At 31.7% G+C, this 25,394-nt stretch overlaps 2 protein-coding genes across 9 annotated transcripts; one reads left to right on the forward strand and one right to left on the reverse strand.

The window, feature by feature from the left end:
• LOC109348208 (villin-3-like) lies at positions 5,314-17,133 on the forward strand. Of its 8 annotated transcripts, none has more exons than XM_019588499.1 (25): positions 5,314-5,637; positions 7,244-7,332; positions 7,572-7,671; positions 7,928-7,996; positions 8,151-8,387; positions 8,473-8,650; positions 8,776-8,908; positions 9,631-9,790; positions 10,068-10,218; positions 10,311-10,411; positions 10,528-10,686; positions 11,748-11,816; positions 11,888-11,956; positions 12,049-12,186; positions 12,277-12,405; positions 12,985-13,132; positions 13,253-13,272; positions 13,385-13,525; positions 13,611-13,736; positions 14,393-14,455; positions 15,229-15,327; positions 15,793-16,054; positions 16,130-16,368; positions 16,690-16,847; positions 16,883-17,133. In XM_019588499.1, exons 2-24 carry the CDS (start codon positions 7,277-7,279, stop codon positions 16,801-16,803), a joined length of 2,961 nt encoding a protein of 986 aa, XP_019444044.1. In that variant the 5' UTR covers positions 5,314-5,637; positions 7,244-7,276; the 3' UTR covers positions 16,804-16,847; positions 16,883-17,133. The 8 variants fall into 8 exon arrangements, with proteins under 8 accessions (XP_019444044.1, XP_019444043.1, XP_019444041.1 ...); XM_019588498.1 differs by having other exon boundaries at positions 16,690-16,838; positions 16,887-17,133; XM_019588496.1 differs by having other exon boundaries at positions 16,690-17,133.
• Positions 22,420-23,940, reverse strand: LOC109348209. Its single transcript, XM_019588505.1, has one exon. The coding sequence runs from the start codon at positions 23,860-23,862 to the stop codon at positions 22,444-22,446; it is 1,419 nt and encodes a 472-aa protein (XP_019444050.1). The 5' UTR covers positions 23,863-23,940; the 3' UTR covers positions 22,420-22,443.

Consider the following 25,394-nt stretch of genomic DNA (forward strand, 5'->3'; position numbering starts at 1 on the left):
CAAAGTAACCTTTTTTTTCTTCTGTACCTTTGATGTAACTTGACAAGGCAAAAATAATCTTCAAACTCTTCTAGATTATTAAATTGGTAATTGCACCTACATTTGATTTTAATTTATGTTTCAATCTGTTCTAGTAGATTTCATTTATTTAATCTGAGACATTTATACTCATTTAATTGGCTCTCCACCAATATCCTAGCATTCAAATTAAGGACAACTTTTGTCCTTAAGTACCATTGATTCCCAAAAGAACAATGCTTGAAAATGAATGTTTTTTTATAGAGAGGAAATAGTATTACTAGAGTTTCTAAGGGAAAATGATAATTGAAATTAATAAAAATGAAGAGTTTAAAATCTGTGCATTGACAGTCCAAATTCCGATGACACATCTATCATTTTAATTATAATAAAATTACATTTTTGTCATTACAAACAACTGCAAAAACATGCACTTGCTTCTCCATTAATGGAGAGAATCCTTGTTCCTTGGAGGGTAGTCATACATCCAAAAAATATTTATAACCCATTTTGTGAGAGTACAACCTTAATAACAAAGAAAAATTACAGTTTAGAGTTCCAATTCCAAATTGACCCACAATCATATTTATATTTGAATTTAATAGAAGATCATAGGATAGAAATATAATTCTAAATTCAATTCCTGTTAATTGATAATAGCAATGGCAATGATACCGGAAGTGGTGATTGATAATCGATAATAGCAATAGCAATAATAATGATAGTGATAGTTTGAGGCAAGGTAGTGGTGATTGTAACAATAACAACGTGATGGTAGTGTTGGTAATTATGGTTGAGGCAATGACAATGATATCGATGATAATAGTGATAAAAATGGCTAGGTGGAGAAGTTGGTGATGAAAATTATAATAGCAACAACAATAGTATATGATAATGTTGATCGGAGATTGTAACATTTGGTGGTGATGAAGATGGAAGGATGACAATGATTACACGGTGGTGGTCGAGTGGTGAAGTGACAACAACAGTTTGGTGGCAATGTTGTTGTTGATGATAATGATGATGATGGAGTGGAAGTATCGATAATGACCGAGGACGGCTGAAACATATAGTAATAATGATAGTGATATTAGCAAAAATAAGAGTGACCAACCTATACCATATGTCACTTGAATTATTTTCTCAATCTACAGAAAAATAATTTATGGAACCTCATTTGTTCATTTTTTATATGTATTAATTAGGTTTTATCAAAAGGTTAAAAATCTCTTAACCTCATTTATTTTTTTACATCTCTCTATGTCTACATTACGACTATCATATGTTTGAAGTAATTCTACATTATCTTAACTATTATCAAGTTCTTTTGATATAATAGGTCCATGTTAGTTAAATATCATCTAATTTTGGTCCCCTTATAATAAAATTTTGGCTCTATTAGATGATAGAGTAATGAAGTGCTTGGGTCATAGGGGTGATGGAGATGACGACCACAACAATAAGACAGAGATGTAAATGATAGTTACGACAATCAAAATAACAATAGTTATTGTGACAATTATGTTATTTTGTCCCTCACGATATTATCTCTAATTGTAATATTAAAAGGATCAAAATTAATAATTATTCGAGTTAATTATGTTATAATTCCCTAAAATTGGTCTTTGATTCCAATTTGAATTTTTCATCCAAACATGAGAATCAAAATTCCAAGACTCAATTCCAATTTCCAATTAGCAAGAGGGCAATACTTCTCTTTAAGTTTGAGTACTTCTTTCTTTCTCTTTTCTTGGCCCAATTAAATTAGTGGTTCAATTTTTGTTCACTCTATGAACTTTCATTTGATAAAACCTTATATTCTTTTTATAAAAAAATATCTCTATGCTCAAATTCATAGTAAAACAGACAACAAGTTCTAAGACCATGTGCCCATAAGATAGTTCCTTTTCATAAAAATAAATTATGTGACCTTAAATAGAAGGAAAATTATATGAACATCAAAAAAGTTTCCAGCTAGTAGATGTTGTTGTTGACAAGACAAGATAATCCAGCTTTTTCTTAATTTTATTCCCCTTTAATCAATTTTGCTACTTTTTATAATTCAGTGACTTGTGAACTAATATACATAGAGATTATATACACATGGCTTGTTTAGTGTTATGAAATTTTCTGAACTTAGATAATGTATCATTTTATAATTAAGATGTCTTTATTCAATACACATCCAATTACTATAAAACTTTATTTGATGCACTCCCTTTTAACTTAAAAAAGAGCTACATTCTTTTGACAAAAATCAAACATTCTCATCAGTGTCTTATTCTCTGTTTCAACCCAATTAGAAATCAGAATATTACTTATTGTATTTAAAAAAAATTCTTTTATTCATCTGTTAATATGTGATTAGTATGAAATATGAAACGAGATATCATTGAGAACATGTGATCTATGTCCACATTCTTTGCACCCTTGACCTTCTTTTCATTTTTGTGATCTAAACATATCTTCTCCCAACTTCATGGTAGACCCTCCATCTTTTTTTTTCTGTTTTTTTTTCTCTTCATTTTCTAGCATACTCTTATATCCTAAATGCAAATATGCTTAGTACGTTGTATACTTTTTTTAATTTATTTTTTGAGTTAACCATTATTTGTGCAATAAATATAAGAAACTTATCACTATAACAATAGAGCTAGATCATTGATATTTTATTGTCATTGTTCAATGAACAATTTCATCAATCAAATGTGATAATGACATGATTTTGAAGGCTAGAGAGAGTTCTATTAAAGTTAGTGTTGGTCCTGGACCATGTTGTTGCTTTAGATATATAATTCTAGCTAACAACAAAGTAACCTTTTTTTTCTTCTGTACCTTTGATGTAACTTGACAAGGCAAAAATAATCTTCAAACTCTTCTAGATTATTAAATTGGTAATTGCACCTACATTTGATTTTAATTTATGTTTCAATCTGTTCTAGTAGATTTCATTTATTTAATCTGAGACATTTATACTCATTTAATTGGCTCTCCACCAATATCCTAGCATTCAAATTAAGGACAACTTTTGTCCTTAAGTACCATTGATTCCCAAAAGAACAATGCTTGAAAATGAATGTTTTTTTATAGAGAGGAAATAGTATTACTAGAGTTTCTAAGGGAAAATGATAATTGAAATTAATAAAAATGAAGAGTTTAAAATCTGTGCATTGACAGTGTAAAGTTTTTTATACTGTCAGCATATCATCCACCATTGATTTGTATTACTTTTGTTTGATAGTCAATGATGGTTAATAAATCAATGATGAATTATTGTCTGACAGTGTAAAAAACATTTATACTGTCAGTGTATACATATTAAATCCAAGAATGAAACTAACAAACATTTCATTATAGAGGTTGTAAAAGTATATCAATAAGGTATTGGTCTAGTAGTGTAAAGTCTCACTCGATCCTCAAAATGATCAAAAGGTAGATGGTTCAATTCATGTAAGTGACGTTTGTTGAGAGAGGTAGACACACACCCAAAAAAACATTAGTTTCTTAACCTATTATGAAGTAGTTATTGGTCATAGTATTAGAAATGTTGGGTAAAAAATATTAAGGTAAATGACTCAACACAATAAACAATATATAATTATGAATTAGTGTATTATGAAGAAAGTTGAGTTTCAGTGTACAAAAGGTATAAGATATCATTATAAGTTTGGCTAAGAAGAGTATATCAAATTGGAGTTAGCCCAATTTATAAAGGTGAAGAGATACTCGAAAAACAATATGCAAAAAGATAAATGAGAAGAGCAACCAACAAAATAAATATAAGTGAAAAATGACAAGTTTTCTTATTTGATATTGTTTACCTATTATCACTATCATGTATATAAAAGAAACTTGTTCTTACTAAAGACGAAATCAATTTTGATGATTTCTACATTTAGATGAAGTTTAATTTCATATGGTTCATTGGTGATGTCCTAATTATATATTAAAATATTACAATTATTATAATATGATCTTAATTATATATTAGAATATGATCATAATTATAATATTTTTAATTAGGACATGTGATAGTAATTAGGCTTTAATACCACACTTTTTTTTAATAACCAAAAAAATGTTAGTGTGGAATCATATGATAATAAAACGAATGTTGATGGATCAATAAATAATTATTAGCTCATATTTTAATGATATAAGTTTGAATTTCATCGTGAGAATCTTATTAGTTGATAATCTATAATTTTATTTTTGTAAGTACTATTCATATGTTAAGTCATGTCCTAATCAACTGGATACATATAAAGGAAAGAGAAAAATATATATATTTTACTTTATAGCTATAAATCCTAATATTCTTTATTTCATTGCATGCTCAAATAGTTTATCAAATATAACCTCTTCAATAAATTCCCTTACCAAAAACATTCTTCTTGTTATTTTTTTATTTTATCAAATATGTTAATTTAATAATATTTAAAAAAATTGTCCACATGAGATTTATTTACTATTGCATGGAAGGAATTTTCCTAAAGAGTATTTTTTTATTTTTTAGTAAAATAAAAAATAATCTCACATTTAAGGAATTAATCTTTTAGGATGTGTGACCATCTTTCTTAATAAATATTGCTAACATAAATTGAATACTTGATATTTTGGATGTAATAGCTTGTTGGTAAATATTTTTTTTTCCTTGTTTAGTTTTCTTCATAATAGTTACATTTTCATCCAGTGTTATTAAACTTGGACCAGTCAATGATTTGGTCAAGGCATTGAGTCAATGAGTCATTGGTTAAATGATGACTCAATATTTGGATCGATTGACTCGATTTACATTAAAAATTGTAAAAATCCATAATATTTATTAACATTATCTAATAACTCTATATTTTAAAATTAAAAACATTATCATTCTTAATTGAATAATGAATAAAAAATATTTTACTACTATAAAATATTATAAACAAGTTAAAAACATCATCAAACATATATATTATGCTTTAATTACAAGAAAAATACACATAAATTTAAAATTTAATTAAACAACATTTTTTTACTATATAAGTTAACACATGAAAATTATAATTTCAAACAAGTTTAAAGTTTTTTCATCACATTCTTTTGGTTGTCTTTAAAAAAAATATATTTTGATTCACTCGAGTAGTCTAACCGATCCAAGTTATCAATTTTAGGCTTAAATTAATTAAATTAAATCGAATTAATCCAATTTTAATATAAAATTAATTAAATGAGAGACTCAGTCGATATGATATCCGATTCATGTTTAAACTGGTCGAGTTTTGTACATGCATTGCCCCCTCTCTCATTTTCTAATCTTTCTGCAACTCCTTCTTTCTCTCTCTGTCTGAATTACAAAACTCAAAAGTCTTAACATATAAAAAAAAAAGTTAGAGAGAGAAGATCACGCACAAGCACTGCAATAATTCTCACTTTTTTTTGCCAGCTCTGCAACCTTGTCCTTTCACCCATTTCCTTTTTTTCTTATCTCTCTTTCACATAATCATCGCAATTCACACCCTCTCTTACATTGAGATCTCAGGTACCTTCATTCTCTCTGATCATCACTACCCACTTTTTATTCTCATTTTTCATCATCACAAGTTTCAGTTTTTCGATCTGGGTCGGCCTTATATTGTCGTAATTTTTAAGGGTTCTTCTTGTTTCGTGATCATTATGATTTTTTGTCTATTGGGTCATTGAATTTGTTTCAAATTTTTTATTTTTGAGGTGTTTGATCATTTTTGTGATGATCTCAAGTATGCAATGTATGTATGTATGTATTTGTCATGATTTGCATCTTTTGTTCATGCTTGGATTGGTAAATTTTCATTTTTTGTTAGCTTTTAATTTTAGAAAGCAATGGCTAAATGAACATTGGAAAGTAAGTGCTGGTAGATCTTAATATTCAACTTTGTTGCTGCAAATCATGAATTCAAGTTGATCCCTAGATTATTCTTAGAGTGTTCCTGTTTAGTGCTTATTATTTGATTATTAGCTCAGATCAAGATGTGCTGAAAGTTCCATGTTCATCAGTGAATAGCTCTTATCAAGTTCATCCATGTCGTGATCATAAACTATTTTCTGCTCTTAGAAGAGCTTAACAGATTATCTGCACTTAGGACAATCACTTGTTGACATTTACTTTATTAGTGACAGAAACAATCTGCACTTGGGACAATCATCAAGATATGAAAGGGACACTAACCTTATTCCATCTCTGCTTCTGTTTGTGAAGTTGTTCACCTCTTAAACCTTAGTGCTTTCTAGTTTTGTAATGGCGCCACATTGGATTTAATCGCATAGACAGCTTCAACAGAGGAACATATTCAAGAGTTGCTTGCCCATGTTGACTAGATTTGTGGACTATTTACTTGTTATTTTAATAAGCCTGGATCAGCTCAGCTTTAGGCGCTGAAACATGTTTGCACTAGATCTTGTGTGCATGATATGGTGATTTCAATGGATGCAATGCAACATGGAGAGTTTTTTTGGAGAATGTAAAAGATGCCTATAATTTCTGAGTCTGGTGACATATTTTGTTTGTAACTGCATATGATGATTAATTATATGGGAGTTCTGAATAAGTTGTAATGCAAGTTTAACAACCAATTAGCTACTTGGTAGATTCAGTAATCTTCATTCGATATGACTGAAAAATATGTGCTTGCTAAGCAATATATTCCTACAGATATCTATAATGTTTGAACTTTAGAGATGATATTTTTTACGGTAAATATTAAATATAAGTAAGTTGTTAGATTTTTCTTCTTCTGCCCAACATGTCTAATTGTTTCTTTCTTTTAATGAGAACATGATGCTATCAGTATAATGTGCTTACCTATTGCCATGAACCTACATATGTTTTGGTCTTCGATATGGTTATTTTCTAAATTTATACATCAGTTCATGTGTTCATGAAAGATACAGGGAGATTTAGAAAGTCAATTTATGGTAAATACATCTTTTGGAAAGTGATATTTTTGTGATTGTACTCTTCTAAATAAAAGAAAGTTGTTCTGCTTGATCTTTGTAATGACAATGAAAGATATAAAAAACTTATGTTTTGTGAAATGGTGTCTCATTGCTGCTGCTGCTGCTGTATCCATGCTTTATACATAATTCATTGCTGATGTGTGCATGATATGGTGGTATCAAAGGATATGCAATTCCTTTTTCTACTGATGCATGCTTATACATTTTAATTTTGTTTTCTGTCATAAATGAATTACTTTGGAATTTGCAGACGTGGTGTGTTTGCTGAAAAGATAGTACAGCCATGTCTAGCACTACAAAAGTTTTGGATCCAGCATTCCAGGGAGTTGGTCAGAGACCGTATCCTTAATATGAGACGATTTATGAAAGAAGTTGTGAAAAGTATGATTTTGTTCCTTCCATATTTGCTATAGGAATTTAGTAAAAGGGTACAAATTAGAAAGAAAAAATAACTGCAGAGAGAATAGTCAAACACTACGTAGCTAATCTTCAGCTATAATCGTGAATTTTCATGGTTGTACATTTATATGCTGGATATGTTATCTACTTTGAGCAGTTTTAAACTTAACTTCTTATAGAGGGACCGAAATATGGAGGATTGAGGACTTTCAACCTGTTCCATTGCCCAAATCTGTTTATGGGAAATTCTACATGGGAGATTCTTACATCATCTTGCAGGTGTGAGATATATCCAGTATTACCTTAGATGTATTTATATACAGAATATGGTTACACTTTGTGTCGCTTTGTGGTGACACTAAAGGCTGGATGTTCTGGAATCAGTTCATCTTTGTCTGTTTAAGTGAATCGAACCTTTGATCTTTTAGTTCCTTATTTAAAAAGGGTGAGGGGATACCCTTGGTTATACCAAAATGCAAGATAGATTTATACTTTTTGTTTAAAAAAAGCGAGTTAATTTCATGCGTAATTTCAGACAACACAAGGCAAAGGAGGCACTTATTTTTATGATATCCACTTCTGGATTGGAAAGGATACAAGTCAGGTAAGTCTAGACTTCACCTTCCCCTTTCTCCAACGTTGTTCTTGCCTCCTTCAGATTATTTTCTTGTAGAATGAAGTGGTGACTTAAATGCTGAATCTTGTTAAATTATGTGTTTATAGTAAATTTATCTTGACATTGTGATTTTGCCTCGTAGGATGAGGCTGGAACAGCAGCCATTAAAACTGTTGAACTTGATGCATCGCTTGGAGGACGTGCAGTTCAGCACAGGGAAATTCAAGGGCATGAATCTGACAAGTTTTTGTCATACTTTAAGCCATGTATAATCCCACTAGAAGGTGGTGTCGCATCTGGTTTTAAAAAACCCGAGGAAGAGGAGTTTGAAACACATTTGTATATATGCAAAGGAAAACGGGTTGTCAGAATTAAACAGGCAAATTGTTCTCTACTCATGAATATCATAAATTCAGTGCTAATTTATTGACTGAATAATATAATTTAATATTTTCTTTGTGCAGGTCCCTTTTGCTCGATCTTCACTGAATCATGATGATGTATTCATCCTTGACACTCAGGATAAAATTTATCAATTCAATGGTGCAAATTCCAATATTCAGGAAAGAGCCAAGGCTTTGGAAGTTATCCAGTTTTTGAAGGAAAAGTACCATGAAGGGAAATGTGACGTTGCAATTGTTGGTAAGGGCACAATGCACTTGTTTTCCTATCATTTATTGGTAACCCCGTTATATAATTTTGTATATCTTTCCTTCAAACATGTATTTTGATTTGTTTGTAACTATAAAATGTATCCCACATCGTAGATGATGGCAAGTTGGACACCGAGTCAGACTCGGGTGAATTTTGGGTCCTGTTTGGCGGTTTTGCTCCTATTGGGAAGAAGCTAATCAGTGAGGACGATATCGTTCCAGAGACCATTTCTGCTCAACTTTATAGGTATGTTGATTTCATCATCGTAGCCTCCCCCTCTGATGACACGTGTTTCAGAAAGATCATGTATCTAGAGATGGAAGGTTGTCATTTTTTACAATCAGAAATCTGTAGCAAAGGAATTTGTCAGCTACTTATTTTTGTAGTTGTGTACATCTTCTGGATTTACAAGTCAGATTAAAAAGGAGTAGAAAACTATGTATGATCAGTAATTTTTAATTTACTTTTAAAAAGGTTAGTTAGCTCTTGTTGGGTCAACATTGCGGTTATATATGTTTTTCTCCCCTTTGTGTATTTCATATCTTACCCTCCCTTTTCTTTATATTAATTGTATATAAATGTTGATTTATAATCACCTTTTGCTATTAAGCTGAAAATATTTATGGTGAGTTATGCATTTATGTACTTTGTCCTACCTGCATATGAATTTTTTTAGGAGACTTAAGAATATTTTGATTAAAATTAAAGGCTTTTGAATTGTTTGATTTTCTATTTTTAGAATGTGATGATGTCTTGTCCTTTCCACTTGTTACAGTATACTGTGGACGGTGATTATTTTCTGTTAAATTTATCGTAGCTTCAGTCTAATCTTTCATTTTTCAGATTTCTTTTTTCCTTAATGCTTTCTAGTGGTATAATTTTTTTGAACTTTCTGTTTTATTTCTATGTTCTATGATATATGCACTAAGCATTTAAGTTTTGTGTCTGATACGTCTATGTGCTTTTAGTATTGCCGATGGTGAGGTCAAGCCTTTGGAAGGTGAACTTTCTAAATCACTTCTGGAGAACAACAAATGCTATTTACTGGATCGTGGTGCTGAGGTATTTGTCTGGGTTGGCCGAGTAACACAAGTTGAAGAACGAAAAGCGGCTTGTCAAGCAGCTGAGGTAATGACATTGCTGAATCTAACTTAAAGGGTTTATTTTTTATGTACATTCTAAACACATACAACTCTTTTTGTCGGGGGCCATACTGGCAAAACTCTATGAAAAAGAAAACTAATAAACCGCCAGCTCTATTTTAGGAAATTATAGATCTGTCTCCTAAGTACACAACATTCACTTCTTAAACAGAAATATAATCAATTTAATTGTCGGGTTCCAACATTCCGTTTCTTAATATGTTGGTTAAAAGTGGATTCATTAATTTTACTATTTTTCCCAGGAGTTCATTGCAAGTCAAAAAAGGCCAAAATCTACAAGAATAACCAGGATCATTCAAGGTTATGAGACACATTCATTTAAGTCCAACTTTGATTCTTGGCCATCAGGATCTACCACTGCCGGTGCTGAGGAAGGAAGAGGAAAAGTTGCAGGTGGAAATCATTTCTTCGCACTTGTAATCGGGCTTGGTATTGTGTCTGATCAGCCATTCTGACTAAATATGCTATTTTTTTTGTACTTCCAGCTTTGCTGAAGCAACAAGGTATCGGTCTCAAAGGAATTGCGAAAAGTACTCCAGTCATTGAAGAAATTCCACCTTTGATCGAAGGCGGTGGAAAGATGGAGGTGGATTTATAAATCATTTTAATTTATTTATTGGCTTAATCAAATTAGTACATCTCAATACTAAACAACAACAACCAATAATATTTCTCATAAAAAATATTACTCAATATTTCCAGGTATGGCAAATCAATGGAAGTGCTAAGACTCCATTAGCTAAGGAAGATATTGGTAAATTTTATAGTGGAGATTGTTACATAGTATTATACACTTATCACTCCGGTGAAAGGAAGGAAGACTACTACTTGTGCTGTTGGTTTGGCAAAGACAGCATTGAGGTAATTTATGTCGCTTTGATTTTAGCTTCGAATATATTGTGAGAATTGTAATATCTTGTTTGCATCCATCCATTTTAAAGTGCTAAAACTATTGTTAAGACTGGCCTAGAATATCCATGCATGACCAAATAACACGTTATTTCTAATTAAACTTTAGTTAGTTGTGAATCTATGGTTGTGATTGACATTCTGAACGTGCAACAATCTCGGCTGGGAAATAGACTACAAGGTCTCGTGGCTTTAGTTAATTGTGGATATGTAACTCGGATAGAGGTGGTCAAACATATGCGTTGTGCCAATGAACATAATTTGTATAATTATGTCACAATGCTTGATATTCTATATCAAGCAATCAATGTAATTATATATGAATGATGTGATTGTGAGCTATGAAGCAATAATGTCTTAGACTGCATTTGGTTGAAGGCAGATATGCCCTTCGATAATTTGTTTGGAATAAAAATCTTCTTTTGTTAGGAATCTTAAATGAGGGCACTACACTGCATTGTAATTTTTTAAAATACATATTTCTTATTTAAAAATGGGAAACTTTCCAAAAGGACTTGTTGGTAAAATCGTTTCTAATTTTAAGAATAATTTATCACTCTATTGGTTAACAATTTGAAGAATGGTTATTGAGTCACCACTTATTGACTTAATGATTGATCATTTCAGTGGTTAGTTATTCTTAAACTTCAAATATTATACTAGAAATTTCCTTTTGCATACTCTTCCCTAGCGATTGGGTTCCAACTTAAAAGTGTTGACTTTTAATTTATTAAATTTCACGAACATTGGTTTTAGATTTAGTGACTGATAGTTGTTCCGTACATGTTTCTTAATACTTCACTTATTTACCATCTTCATTAATAATTCTTTGTAAAATGAGTAAGTTAGTTTTGACTACTTTTACCTTCATTTTTCATTTTGGCACAATGCAACATACAAATACATCATTTTGCCTTGAATTATATAACTTGTGTTGCTAGCCCTTTTGGTTACTTGGACCTTCTATGAATTTATGGCCATACAAGTTGACTTGGTTTCATTTTCTATTTCAGGAGGACCAAAAGATGGCTACTCGGCTGGCTAATACAATGTTCAACTCATTAAAGGGTCGACCTGTTCAGGTATCGTAATGCAAATACCAAGTCGGGGATGTTGCTTGGAAACTGTATATAACTGAAGTAGTTTCTTGCAGGGTCGCATATTCGAAGGTAAAGAGCCACCACAGTTTGTTGCTCTTTTCCAACCTATGGTGGTTCTCAAGGTACTATATACAAAATCCTATAATATTCTTATTAACATATATGTGCGTTGTGTGAAGTGAACTAATTTAACGGGCTTATTTTTTTATTTTAGGGAGGTTTGAGTTCTGGTTATAAAAAATTAATAGCAGAGAAAGGTTCCCCGGACGAGACATACACTGCAGAGAGTATTGCACTTATTAGAATTTCTGGAACTTCCATTCATAATAATAAAGCAGTCCAAGTTGATGCAGTATGTTCCCATTAAATTATATTTTTTTGTCCACAATAGTTTTGTCCTAGGTCCTCTACTAATCCTTGTAATTATTCTATTCTTATTCAGGTGGCGTCATCACTGAATTCTGCTGAGTGTTTTGTCCTGCAATCTGGCTCAACAATTTTCACTTGGCATGGCAATCAATGTTCTTTTGAGCAGCAGCAGCTAGTGGCAAAAGTTGCTGAATTTTTAAGGGTATCTTTTCTGCATGTTTTCTCCTTCTCCCTTTGGTATTTTGTTTCTTTATGTGTTTGTGGATTTCCTATCCTTTCCCTAGTTGTAGTTCACCTCTTATTTACTTGTATGAAAAATTTCGCCGAGATATTAAGGACATTGATTGTTACACCTCTTATTTACTTATATCAAAGAGCCATCAAAGCATTGACGAGTTGTCTAAATCTTTTATAATTCAAACACTTTAAGTTTCTCGTGTCTAGTGACTGGTACAGATTTTTACCTTCTGGGGAAGAAGTAAAACTCTTCTATAGTTGAAAATTAAGCAAACTCTTGGAAATGGATTTTATATTTCTTTTGTTAGCCATTATACTTCCAGTTATATAGCATTGGTTTCTTCAAGCTAAAGTCAATCAAACGGGATTGGGAGGACTTTATCCTTGTGGTTGTACCCAAAGTGCATCACTTTTTAACCACCTAACATGTGTCAATGACTAATGTTTTTTTACTTGTGGACTTAATGATTCGTGTTCACATGTTGATTAGATAATAGTCGTACCACATCATACATTATCTATTAAGATGTTATACATTTTCCAGCCAGGAGTTGCTGTAAAGCATGCAAAAGAAGGAACAGAAAGCTCGGCTTTCTGGTTTGCAGTTGGAGGAAAACAAAGTTACACCAGCAAAAAAGTCACTAATGACGTTGTCAGAGACCCTCATTTGTTCACTTTCTCATTTAGTAAAGGTAAAATTTCTCGGAACCATAGTACATTACTTATCCATCTAACATTTTATGAAATAGCATAACTATTTACTGATATTTGAATGTTCTGACCATTATTTTGTATTTTTGCATGCTCCGTGGATATACCAGGAAAATTACAGGTGAGCATGTGACTGCAACTTTCACACCATTGCTAAGTAACTTGTCAGCAATGTCTCATTATCTTCAGATTCTGTGTGTCTTCTAAACCTATTTTTATATTCTTCTCTTTAGGTAGAGGAGGTTTACAACTTCTCCCAGGATGATTTGTTAACGGAGGATATCCTCTTACTTGACACACATGCCGAAGTGTTTGTATGGATTGGTCATTGTGTGGACCCTAAAGAAAAGCAAAATGCTTTCGAAATTGGCGAGGTAAAAATGCTCAAAGATTAGAGTTTTTACTTTCATATCTCTTTTTACTTGATACACCTGATGTATAGTAGGAAATTTCCATCAGAAATACATTGATTTGGCTGCATCTCTGGAGGGACTATCTCGTCGTGTACCATTATATAAAGTAACAGAAGGGAATGAACCTTGCATTTTCACAACATACTTTTCTTGGGACCATGCAAAAGCTACGGTATGTGCCAAAACATTGAAGAACTCCATAAAAAAACTCCATTCTCATGCTTTTCGCAAACTTTACCTGTAGAGCTTTATTTTCTGCATGTCTGTGGTTAATTAAAAACTGTTCAATTCTTGGCTGGCCGGCTAATATAGTACGGAACATATCATTATTAAATTTAGGGATCACACTATAAAAGTTTTATAATCAGGTTCCATCTATAAAAATAACTGCACAAGTTCACATTCTCAGATTATATAAATCAATGGCTTCCTTGTATGAACCAGCGCTACACCGCAACATAATATATTATTTACTTTGTAAAGTATATCAGATGTAAGTGTGATTTGCCAACTCATATCCCACAACGACATGAGTTCAAATCCTGCTGCTGACATGAAGACCTCATTGGTGGGTAATCTGTAAGTACCTCTATAAGTGCTCATAGAGCCGTGAGGCCTGTCCTGGCTCTGGTGATCGCCCGGTACCCAACTCGCCTATACTTTTTTTGTACCAAAAAAGATGTAAGTGTGATTGAGATTTATGAGGGAATCTTGAGTAAACTTAACGCAATGAGACTAAAAGCTAAAGCCATGTAAATGTATGTGTTTCAAAAATAGCTACTTTAGTTTGTTGATAGACCCATGCATTATTTTCTTCATGAAATGCAGGTTCAAGGGAACTCATTCCAGAAAAAGGTGACATTACTCTTTGGGGTTGGCCATGCTGTAGAGGTATAGACCTGACTTCTAATTTCCACGAGAAAGTTGTTACTGTTGAACCATTCAAATCTAAGCTACTTTGTAGATTATCTTAAAGTGTTTTATGCACATTAAAATTAATTTTGAAACTGAACTTCTATCATGAACAATGTCTTTTTACTTATGTATATCCAACAATGGAAATTCTAAGTCATTCCACTCTTCTATAGCTCCTTTGATTTTTCTTACAATAGTGCTGTATAGTAAAGTTCTTTTACAGAATTATTTGATATATAGGACTCTTAATACATTCATCAAGACTAAGCATCACTCATTTCATAATATTATAAAACATCATAAATGCCTTGTAATCAGCAATAAACTTACGAGAAAATTTGTTATATCTTCTGCAACATTCTACTATAATATTTGTAACATTCAGTGTCAAGTCCAAGTTATTTAATTTTCATGTTGTGTTGTAAAATGGATGAAAATAGTTCACGCTTCAAGCCCAAAGGGCTATTGTGTAAGCGGCCTTCACTTAACAGCTTATGATATCGAAAGAGTTAGTTCATGGGACCAAAGGGCTATTATGTGATGGAGTGTGTTAAATATTTAAAACAATCCTTGTATCTTCATCTAACAACTTAAGTAAAAAGATCTACTTTTCAATATTTCTTTACTTTCTTAACATTTTCAATATTTTAGGTGTTAAGTATCATGTCTGAATTTATTATTGGAAGTTTTGCTTTGTTTTTGTGTGTGCCTCTATCTGCTTAACTAGATTTTGCTGAATATGTTATCAGGAAAAGTCTAATGGGTCAAATGGACCAAGACAAAGAGCTGAAGCTTTGGCTGCCTTATCTAATGCATTTAATTCATCTTCCGAGACCGCATCCAGTATGGTATGTCAAGTTGTTTCTAGACGATTTATTATGTTTTACTTCATTTACAGTCAATAAACTTTAAGGGTAGAGTAATTGCAAGGCATTCAACCCATATAGCATACTTATTCTTTTCCGTTTTGTTCTTAGTAGCAAATCGAATATTTGGGTTTAGGTAAGTATAGGTTAAGTAGGTTAAGTATTTTGCCAAAATATGAAAAATACCCAGTTATGTTAAATTGAATTTGATATCTCCAAACTGTTAAAAATACCCATGAATATGAAAATTTGGGTAGATGTCATAGGTTTAACCGACGCGGCGACGCCCAAACTCCTATACATCCAACTATCTGACCTAAAACCTATATGGCCACAGAAGCGCTAAATTTTAAGTAACATTCTAATATTTAGTGGGTCATAGGTAATAATTGAATAAAGGGAAAAAAGAAATTGGTGATTCTCTCTAATCATTCTTTTCCTACTCAGACACAGGATAGGTTGAATGGGTTGAATCAAGGAGGACCACGACAAAGGGCAGAAGCTTTAGCTGCCTTGAACTCTGCATTTAATTCAGCGCCCGGAACTAAACCTGTTACTCCTCGGGCATCTGGAAGAAGTCAAGGATCATCACAAAGAGCAGCCGCAGTAGCTGCTCTTTCTCAAGTTCTTACTGCTGAAAAGAAGAAAACTTCGCCTGATTCTTCTCCTCCGGCAAGTGCTAGTCCTACTGTGGAAAGCAGTGCTTTTGGTGAGAAATATAGCTCTCTTTTTTTCTTGAGCAAAATTTGCGGTTCTTGATCATTTGACAAGTTCGATTCTCTTGCGGCAGATGCTAAAAGTGAAAGCTCTCATTCTGTATCGGAAGTTCCTGAAGAAGTTGCAGAGGCAAAGGAGACACAGGAAACTGCCCCTGAAACTGGTAGCAATGGAGATTCAGAGCCAAAACAAGAAAAGGTGGAGGATGTAAATGATGATCAAAATAGTCCAAGCGTGTTCAGTTATGAGCAATTGAACACTAAATCTGGTAGTATTGTGTCTGGCATTGATCTTAAACGGAGAGAGGTTTGTCTTTCTTTCCTTGTTATTTTATTTGTTAATGTTAATTAATCTATGTATATACATATACACACACACACACCCCTCTCTGAAATTTTGTATTGCATAGACCCTCTTGAAATGGACATTTTACTAGACCCTCGAATTTTTTATACAATCGACTACCCCGCGCTACTAAATTTTCTTTACTTATGACCCTATTAATGTTATCACATTTTGAAGGGTATTTGTAATGTTTGAAAGCCTGAAGAGAGATATATGATTATGCTTTGTATTCACCTTATCCTTAACATGTTTTTTTTCTTCTTCACTTGATGCTGCTTATAGACCTATCTGTCAGACGAGGAGTTCGCAACTATATTTAAAATGACGAAAGAAGCATTCTCTAAATTACCAAGATGGAAACAAGACATGCTGAAAAAGAAAGTGGATTTGTTTTAGACTCATTCAAAGAGTGACAACATATGTGCTGCATTTGCATCCTTTCCTCAGTTATCTTGAACTACACAGTTATTATCTGTTGGATAGTGTGGCTTTTATTGGTATAATATAGTTATATACCATACTTGGATTCATTTGCATCATAGCAGTGGTTAGTGATAAAGTTTGAATGGAGAGTGATTTTTTGTTTCTCCTTTTGAAATTGATGCTTCTTCCTTTTCTTCTTGTGAGATTTCACATTATTGTAGCATTATTGAAGACAGTGGACAAGTCCAATTCTTTCATTTTGTCAGGTTTGTATTTTAAGAATGTGTTTTTTTTTTTGGTCTTTTTCTTGGTGTATATGTATTGCATGTTATAATGAATCTCAATATAAAGAATGAACTTGTTTGGTTTGTTAATTATGGCTGTGAAAAACACTCATTTCTCACCAATGGAACTTTCATATTGGATTAGAACATGTTCGAGTTTCGTGGTTTGGTGTCGTCGATGATGGAGGGTGACAACCGGTGTTTCGGACGTTAGAGGAGAAATTAGTGGTGGTGCGAGATAGGGACAATGGTGGTGTATTTATGGCCGGAGTGTGGAGGTTGTTGACAAATAGTAAAACTAAGAACTAGAAAAACTAATAATATGATTAGGTAAATTAAGATACAAGAAACGGTCTTATACACGATACTTTCACTTAGTAGAGAATTCATGCATAATAGATGTATATAATCTTACCTCGAAATGGAGAAGTTGTTTTCAGGATTTGAACCAATAATCTTTTGATTACTAAGTAGTAACATTATTTTTATATTGAGGCTTACCCACATTCTATTGTCTCGATATAACAAAAACATGTCATTGCAAGCGATGTTTATATTAAAGAAGTCTCAGTATAAAAGTAAATAAATTAAATAGCATGGACGTAATAACTAATACTTTAAGGTTCTGAATCAATATGTAGTGTTATGATTGCAAAGCCCTTCACCTAACAATGAAATTGAATGATATGATTATATTGTTTTGGAGCACATGATGAATCATCATTTCATGTAAAATGAAAGGACTATGTAAGAATAATTAGTTCTGGATTTTTCCTAAAGTTGTATATATAGAGGACCCCACTTAAGCTCAGTGGCTATTTGAAAAGCAATTAAATAATAAGCAGCTTATCCGGAATACCAACCAATTAATTAAGCTGATTGTTAATGACTAGCTTTTATTAAATTCTCTCTTTTTGATGGACCTATGAGCAAGTTCCTTTAGCTATTATATAAAGTGGGATAAATTATGGGTTCACCTTTTCTCATTATAATATGTAACTTTTGATGAGGAGAAACCTTTACTAAAAGTTTTTCATCTGAGACACATTCCCAATACATTAGAAGGTAGTGTCTTAATCCTATTAGCTCAAATCTTGGATTAATATAAATTTATATTATGTATTAAACTATACCCATATTCACAATTTTAGCTCATTATCATAAACTATATATATATATATATAAATACACTCATTATTTATATAAAATTAAGAGAAAACTATGTATGTTTATGAGTGTTATTCATTATTACTGTATCATCTACCATTCATGTTTAATTATCATTCAAAAAAGTAATACAAATAAATAATATTAACTGTGTGTAAATATTTATATTGATTAATGTATAGATATTACATTCAATTTTTATTTGCCTTTCTCACTTCCTAGTTCCCTGTATCATTTCCCTTTATTTCTAACATAATGAAAAATTATATAATCAATCCAATAAAGAATTGATTTAATATGTATACACTGATAGTGTTTACACTGTCAGTCAATCATCCATCATTAATTTATTAACTATCATTGATTCTTAAACAAAAGTAATATAAATCAATAATGAATGATGTACTGTCAGTATAAAAAACTTTATACTGTCCGTGCACAGATTTTAAACCCATTAAGAATCAATGAAGGTGGTAGAAACGTTATTGTTGCCTTTTGCTTTGACTTATGCCACCGAAAGAGTTAAAGCCACTCTTGCATGCGTTCTTTTTTTACTTAGTAATATTAACAATATAAAAAAGTTTACGTGCTTGCAACGGCGTGACATTAAGTAATTAAGAAGAGGAATTTAGAGTACAAACAAATAGTAATAATCTACTTAACAAGCTTACTTAATCTTCTAGCTCCCACTATATTCAAAATTTGCAAGTCCATTCACATATAATATAAAAGTTTTTTATATTGTTACGGAAAAAAAAATGAATGATAATATGACAATATAAAAACTCGTATTCTTAATTTGTCTGATTATGAGCACATCTGTTGTTCTACAAATTGTGTTATTAGCCTGTCATTGGTTGTTGAAAAAATTTATGTAAGTTAAAAAAAATTAATAGTTAATTATTTAATCACAATTGATGGCATATGCAGTGACACCACTTGTGTCCTCAAGATATAGTGTTGGGTATGTAATAAAAGCTTATAAATGGTATTAATTGAGTGACCAAGAAATTATTAAACAGGTATTCAATAGGGTATGATATTTATTAAACAAACCGGTTAAGAAATCTCAAAATCGGTGGAGCTTTAATGGTGGCCATGGTTGCAAGCGTGAAACGAATAAAACAACTATTGCATTATGTAATTAAAAAAATTAAATAATTAAAAGGAGCAAAATGTAAATAAAGAAGAGGATATATAATTGCTTATAACTCCAAGTTTTACTTTTGTTGTGCACTACCTTTGGTTCTTTTTGTCAAGGGGACCACGTACGTTAAAAGCCTTAGAATTATTCTCTAGGTATAAATGGTGCTTTCATGCATTTATATAAAATTGTAAGTTTTACTTCTTATACCTTCTTTTAATGGAAAAAAGAGAGAAGGGAATATTACTTTTTTCCCCTTTTATTTTATTACTTTTGATTGGTGGCATAAGTACAAAGAACTATAAGAGATATAGATGGAAATTAAAGTAACAAATTTGGTACCAATTTATTGTGACTTACTTTAACATTCATGCGTGTGCATTTTCATTCAAGAGTGGGAAATATTTAAAATAAAAGAGGAGGAATTTACTTACTCCATCAATTCTATGGACATTCAATAATCTAGATCTAGTAACTAATTCAAACTATTGTATTTCCCTATAATTGATGACTAGGATAATGAGTAAGTTTTTACGTGAAAATAAAAATGAGTACATTGCTAATAACCCTTTCGTAATTGACAATAAGTAGAGAAGAATATTAGAGGTTAAACATAACAAAACTCTTTCATGTTAGCACCTAAAGAATCTATATAGTACATGTAGAATCTAATGAGGGGATGTTGTAAATATATAAATAAGTGACTTGAATGTAATAGGTTTGAGTGGTGTTAGGTTCATTTTAGCAATAAATATTGCATATGGTATTTAAGTTTGAGGGTGATACGTTTAATAAATTCATGGGGTCGTATGTCAAGGCTGAAGTATTACGGATGTCAAAAATGGATATTACACTACAATGGGGAAGTATGGAAGTTCCTTATATTATGTTATGGCTTTTATAAGCTTAATGTTTTCACACTCTACAGGAATCTTAGCAACATTGAAACTACCCTATCTTCTTTATAGAATCTATCTTTACCCATTCCCCATAGCAAATTATGCTGGTGATGCATAATCTGCATTCTGAATTTTTAAATCATTTAGGAAAAACTACTATATATAGTGATGCGTCTGATGCAAATAAATATGAAAAATTAAAATTAAAATGGATGGAAAAATATGAAACAATGTAGTAATTAAAATTGAATGGAGCAATAAATAGGATAGCCAGAAACATGGCAACCATTCAAAATATCGGTGGTTTATAATTACTTTAAGTAGACACCACCTCTTGAAGAGAGAAGTCAACTTTGCTATCCCAAGAAAAACAAAATAACTAAATAAGCACTTAATGTACACTCAAATCACAACTATTGTTATTTTCTGGAATGAGAATACTGAATATAGATTATTGAAATTTATTTGAACGATTAAGATTAAAATATACAATATTAGGAGTCTCACATTGAGTAGAATAATAAATTCAATGTGATACTTAAGTCATAAGGATCTCACACCTAATAGACTAGTTTTTTGGGTTATGTTTCTTCTCATGAGTTTGAGTCCTAACATGTGACCATTAACTTGTAAGGTTCTATTTATTATTTTCACAATTTTTAATTGTTGTTCACTGTGTCACACACTTATCACTCATCTTTCCTCTTTTATCCATCCATCCAATTGATTAAATTAATTGCAGTATTGACTAATGAATGACTTTCCTTAATCTGATCAAACAAGACACACACAAATAAAGGTATTGTTTGGCTCCCAAAGCATGTTTTCATACACTTTCTGCCTTTAGTACATTGTTACAAACTTGAATTTGGTTACTGTATACTAGTACCGGTAATGACATAGATAGTGCCAGATCCATAAAGATTACAAGCACATGCACTAATCAATGCCCTTTACAGCTTCATCCTTCCCTTCTCAAACTTTTCTTTCCTCTTTCTTCTTTTTACATTCCATTTTGTTACCCATTTTCTTTTATGTTTCTACATTTGGGTGAAACAGTTATTCCTAGAATGAATCTAGATAGTTGATTCCTTAAGAATAATTTATGTAGTGTTACTCGTGTATATGGAGAAAATGTATTTGATAAGATAGGTAATACTCGATTTAATGATTTCTTTATCTTGAAAAGAATAAGTCACACCAATAAGATCAATATCCTCTTGTAAGATAAAAATATCATAAATTATATTTAAATGATAAAATTATTATGCCTTTATGTTTTTTTTATGGTATTTGTCTAGGATAACAATTCAACCAATAGATATCCTGGTGTACAACATAAAGAATTATGAATTTTACTTTAAAATATTTTATTCTCTCCCACTACTACCTTATTCCATCCCTTTATTAATAATTTGTTTTAGAATCTTTATTAAAAAGATTTATGAGATAACTCTAAAATCGTCTATTTTTTCTTTTACTTCAAAACTCTTTCACATACAAGTTATACTATATTCTCTTAGATTTGCACTTAAAAAAATTGTAATATCATAGATTCAATATATTTGAAATATAAAATGTTTTCAATACTTTTTATTTATTTAACTATTAGAAAAATAGATTTGGAGGATTTAGAGTCATAAAGATCACAAGCACGTGCACTAAGCAATGTCCTTTTACCGGCTCTCCTATTCAACAGTGCCACAACCCTTCAAGAACTTTAGTTCCTTTAACTTTTTTCATTCCATTTTCTCTCTCTTTCCTTATAAGTTAAGTGTAATATTTTACATCAATTTAAGTAGGTATCCTTATAATTTACTTGGAAAAAAGTTATGCTGAGAAAAATGTATATGTAGGGACAATTAATAAAATTTTATTAAAATATTAAAAGTTTAATTCTAATTATAATTTAGTCATTAATGATAGTATAAAAAACATAAATATATGTGTCTCCAAATATGACGTATTATATGTGTCTTCATATAAGTTTTTCTCATCTATTTCTAAGTTTGAATGAACAGTAAAAATACTTATATTAAATGTTAAATCAACTACTTTTATGTTGTGAAATTTTCATATGCTTATGCCAAATGATTAAAAAATGAACTATTAGTTACAATTAACAATCTCTATAAACTGAAGAATCCATATAGGAACATATTTGTTTCTTAATAACATAACTAATCTCATGATTATCAGCACCACGTTCAATTATTGCATGATTTAACAATGACGTGGCAGTACCTGAGTTGCGTCCAACGAGTGAACTCGCTTCCGTTATTGACTCACTTGAAGCAATAATATTAACATTATTACTACCCTTCCTCATAAACTCATTCCCAGCGAGTTGACTCAGAATTACCGAGTCAGACACCGAGTTCTTCTTCTTACTCCGTTGTATCGCGGCTCGAACAATCTCCACAACCACCGCATTGCACAAACGCCGCACGCCGCGAGCGCCGCCAATTACAACACCCGAGTTGACTCGCTTCTGAGTTTTGGACCGAGTTTTGTCCGAGTTTTTATTAGTGAAAAGAAAAACTGACTCAGGACTCCGATTCCTGACCGATCCAAACGGGTCTTTCAGAACCAGCATGTTCTTCACGTCAACAAGCATCACATGCTTGAAATTCCGCCTCACGCGCCCTAATAGCATTGGATAACACGCCCACCTTCTCAGACTCATTGGAACTCGGTCCAGAAACCCAGCCAGCGAGTTCTCCGGGTCTAACTCAGTTGCGTCAAAACTCAGAACCGATCCAATACTCAGTAATAAACCACCACCTTCAATTCCAGGTAATTCACCTTCTCTTTCTTCAACATTACTAAAATTTCTTCGAATTCTCTTTCCCCATAGCGTTTCCGCCATTTCAAATTTGTCGTTAGTGTAGAACAAACTTAAGTTGAAATTCGATTCAGATTCTTCAAACTCTCTATGAAGTGAAACGAGCGAAGAGAAAGCATTGTTCTCTTGTTGAATAACACGCGCGAATGAATCAGAAATTGAACGAGAAGAGAAGAGAAAAACGACGTCGCTTGTCGCGGTTAAACCAGAACGATGAATAAGCCTAACGAATAAACGAAAATCGTGTTCGTCGATATCATCTGCCACGTGGCATATCGTAAGGTCATGCATGGCTCGTGTTCCTCTTCTGTAAAGTGTTCCCATTCTTTGAAGAGCATGGTAGGTAGTTAAGGCCGTGTTTGGGTATAACGAAATTCGTGTTCTAGATTTAGTGATAAGTGGGGTTATGGGTTTAGGGGTAATATTGGAAATGGTGGGTTCAAAAGTGGAGAGAGTGAAGAGAAGGAGGGTGATGAAAAAAAGGAGGGCACAAATAGAGAGAGTGAATTGAGCTTTGGAGAGTATAAGGTTGTTGGTGTTGTTGTTGTTGTTGGAGTATGTTGTTTTCGAAGTGGGTGATTTTGAGTTTGTTGAATGGAACTTGTTGTCTTGAGGGAAGAAAACTAGAAGTAAACCCATGTCACTTTGATTGCTACTACTACTACTTGTGGTGGTTGCATTTGTTTTTGCCATTGATTATAGACCCATAACATTTTTTTGCTTCTTATATGCTTAGTGGTGAGTGTTGTTTATGCTTTGGAAAGGGTGTGACTTTGTCGAGAACATGTTTCAGATTAATGAAAATGTGTCATGTTAATTAAAAAAAATTAAATTATCATTAATTTTTTGTTTTTACTTCGATATTATTGATATGAAATATAATTCATATACTATTTGTGACAGCGGATCTTTGTCCAAGTAATTATTGATAGTCTAAACTTTTTTAGAATTTTTTTTAGAAAATTTGGAAAAATAAGAAAAATAAATACAATGATAACAATGGGGTATGATTTCACATCATTTCATGGGATTTCTTTCCATACCAATTATATTAGTATTCATTATATTCAATGGGGTCAAATATTTAGCATAATGTTTGCTTTTGTTCGTTGGGAAAAATCTAAGAAGATAAGTTATTGTCTCATCCCTTAATTAGAAAGTTAATCCCTAGTACATGGATACTTTTCTGATTTTGGGTATGATTTAAAAATGTTAGATTTTATATCTGTATGCACTTTATACTTTTTATTCTTCTAGAAATTTTAGTAATTGACTATTAATTTTTATAGAATTTTAATGTTATATATCTATACCATGTTTCCAGATTATTCTTCACCTTCAACCCCTTTCCACGTTTCTTTCTTCTCTAACATGAAGTCTTTGCCACTACCATCCACCTCAATCAACTCCCACTTAATTAAATCCCATTTGCAAAACATAAACCCAATTTTGTTGTGTGGAAATAACTGTATGGTTATTTCACAATTTTTGTAGGAACCAAATTGTAACATTACCATAGTTTTATACTTTGATGATAGAAAATTAAATCTTATACTTCATTTGATTTTTTTTTGTACTATTGAAGCTAGCCCTCATTTTTCTAGTAATGAACTAATCTCTGTTTATGGTTGCTCCTGCCAACAAATATCGCTTCCAGGAATTAAACTCTCAATATTAGAAATACAGTATAATTTTACACCACTAGGCTATAACGCCTTGTTGGTATTTTTTGGTATTTATTATAAGACAATTTCAACTAAGAACCAAATACTAATAAAAATGGTTTTCTCTTGATTTTAAAAATATTATAAGAGTACAATCTTACCATCATTTAATAAATATTATAGATATGGAAAACTTCTAATAAGGGCAAATAAGGAAAATAAACAAATGGTGTATTAAAAATGTAAATCATCTTCCAAAAGAGCAATATGTACATGAGGGTATATGTCAATGAGTAAAAAGAACTGTGGTAACAACTGTATGGACATAAAGCAGATATATATAACAATTATTGTCATGCACGGTTATAAAATTTGGTTCAAACTAGCCGGTCCAATAGGTTTAATCGTGAACCAAATATCTAACTGGTTTGAGCCTCTCATCTAACCAATTTTACATCAAATCAGGTTCACTTGGTTAGTTTAAGCCTAAAACTAGTGACTATTAGAGAATAATACTTTAGGATAATTAATAGTTAGTTGTTAGAATGTTCCTTGCCTTCT

The sequence above is a fragment of the Lupinus angustifolius genome, chromosome LG05 (assembly GCF_001865875.1).
Source record: "Lupinus angustifolius cultivar Tanjil chromosome LG05, LupAngTanjil_v1.0, whole genome shotgun sequence".
Lineage (NCBI taxonomy): Eukaryota > Viridiplantae > Streptophyta > Magnoliopsida > Fabales > Fabaceae > Lupinus > Lupinus angustifolius.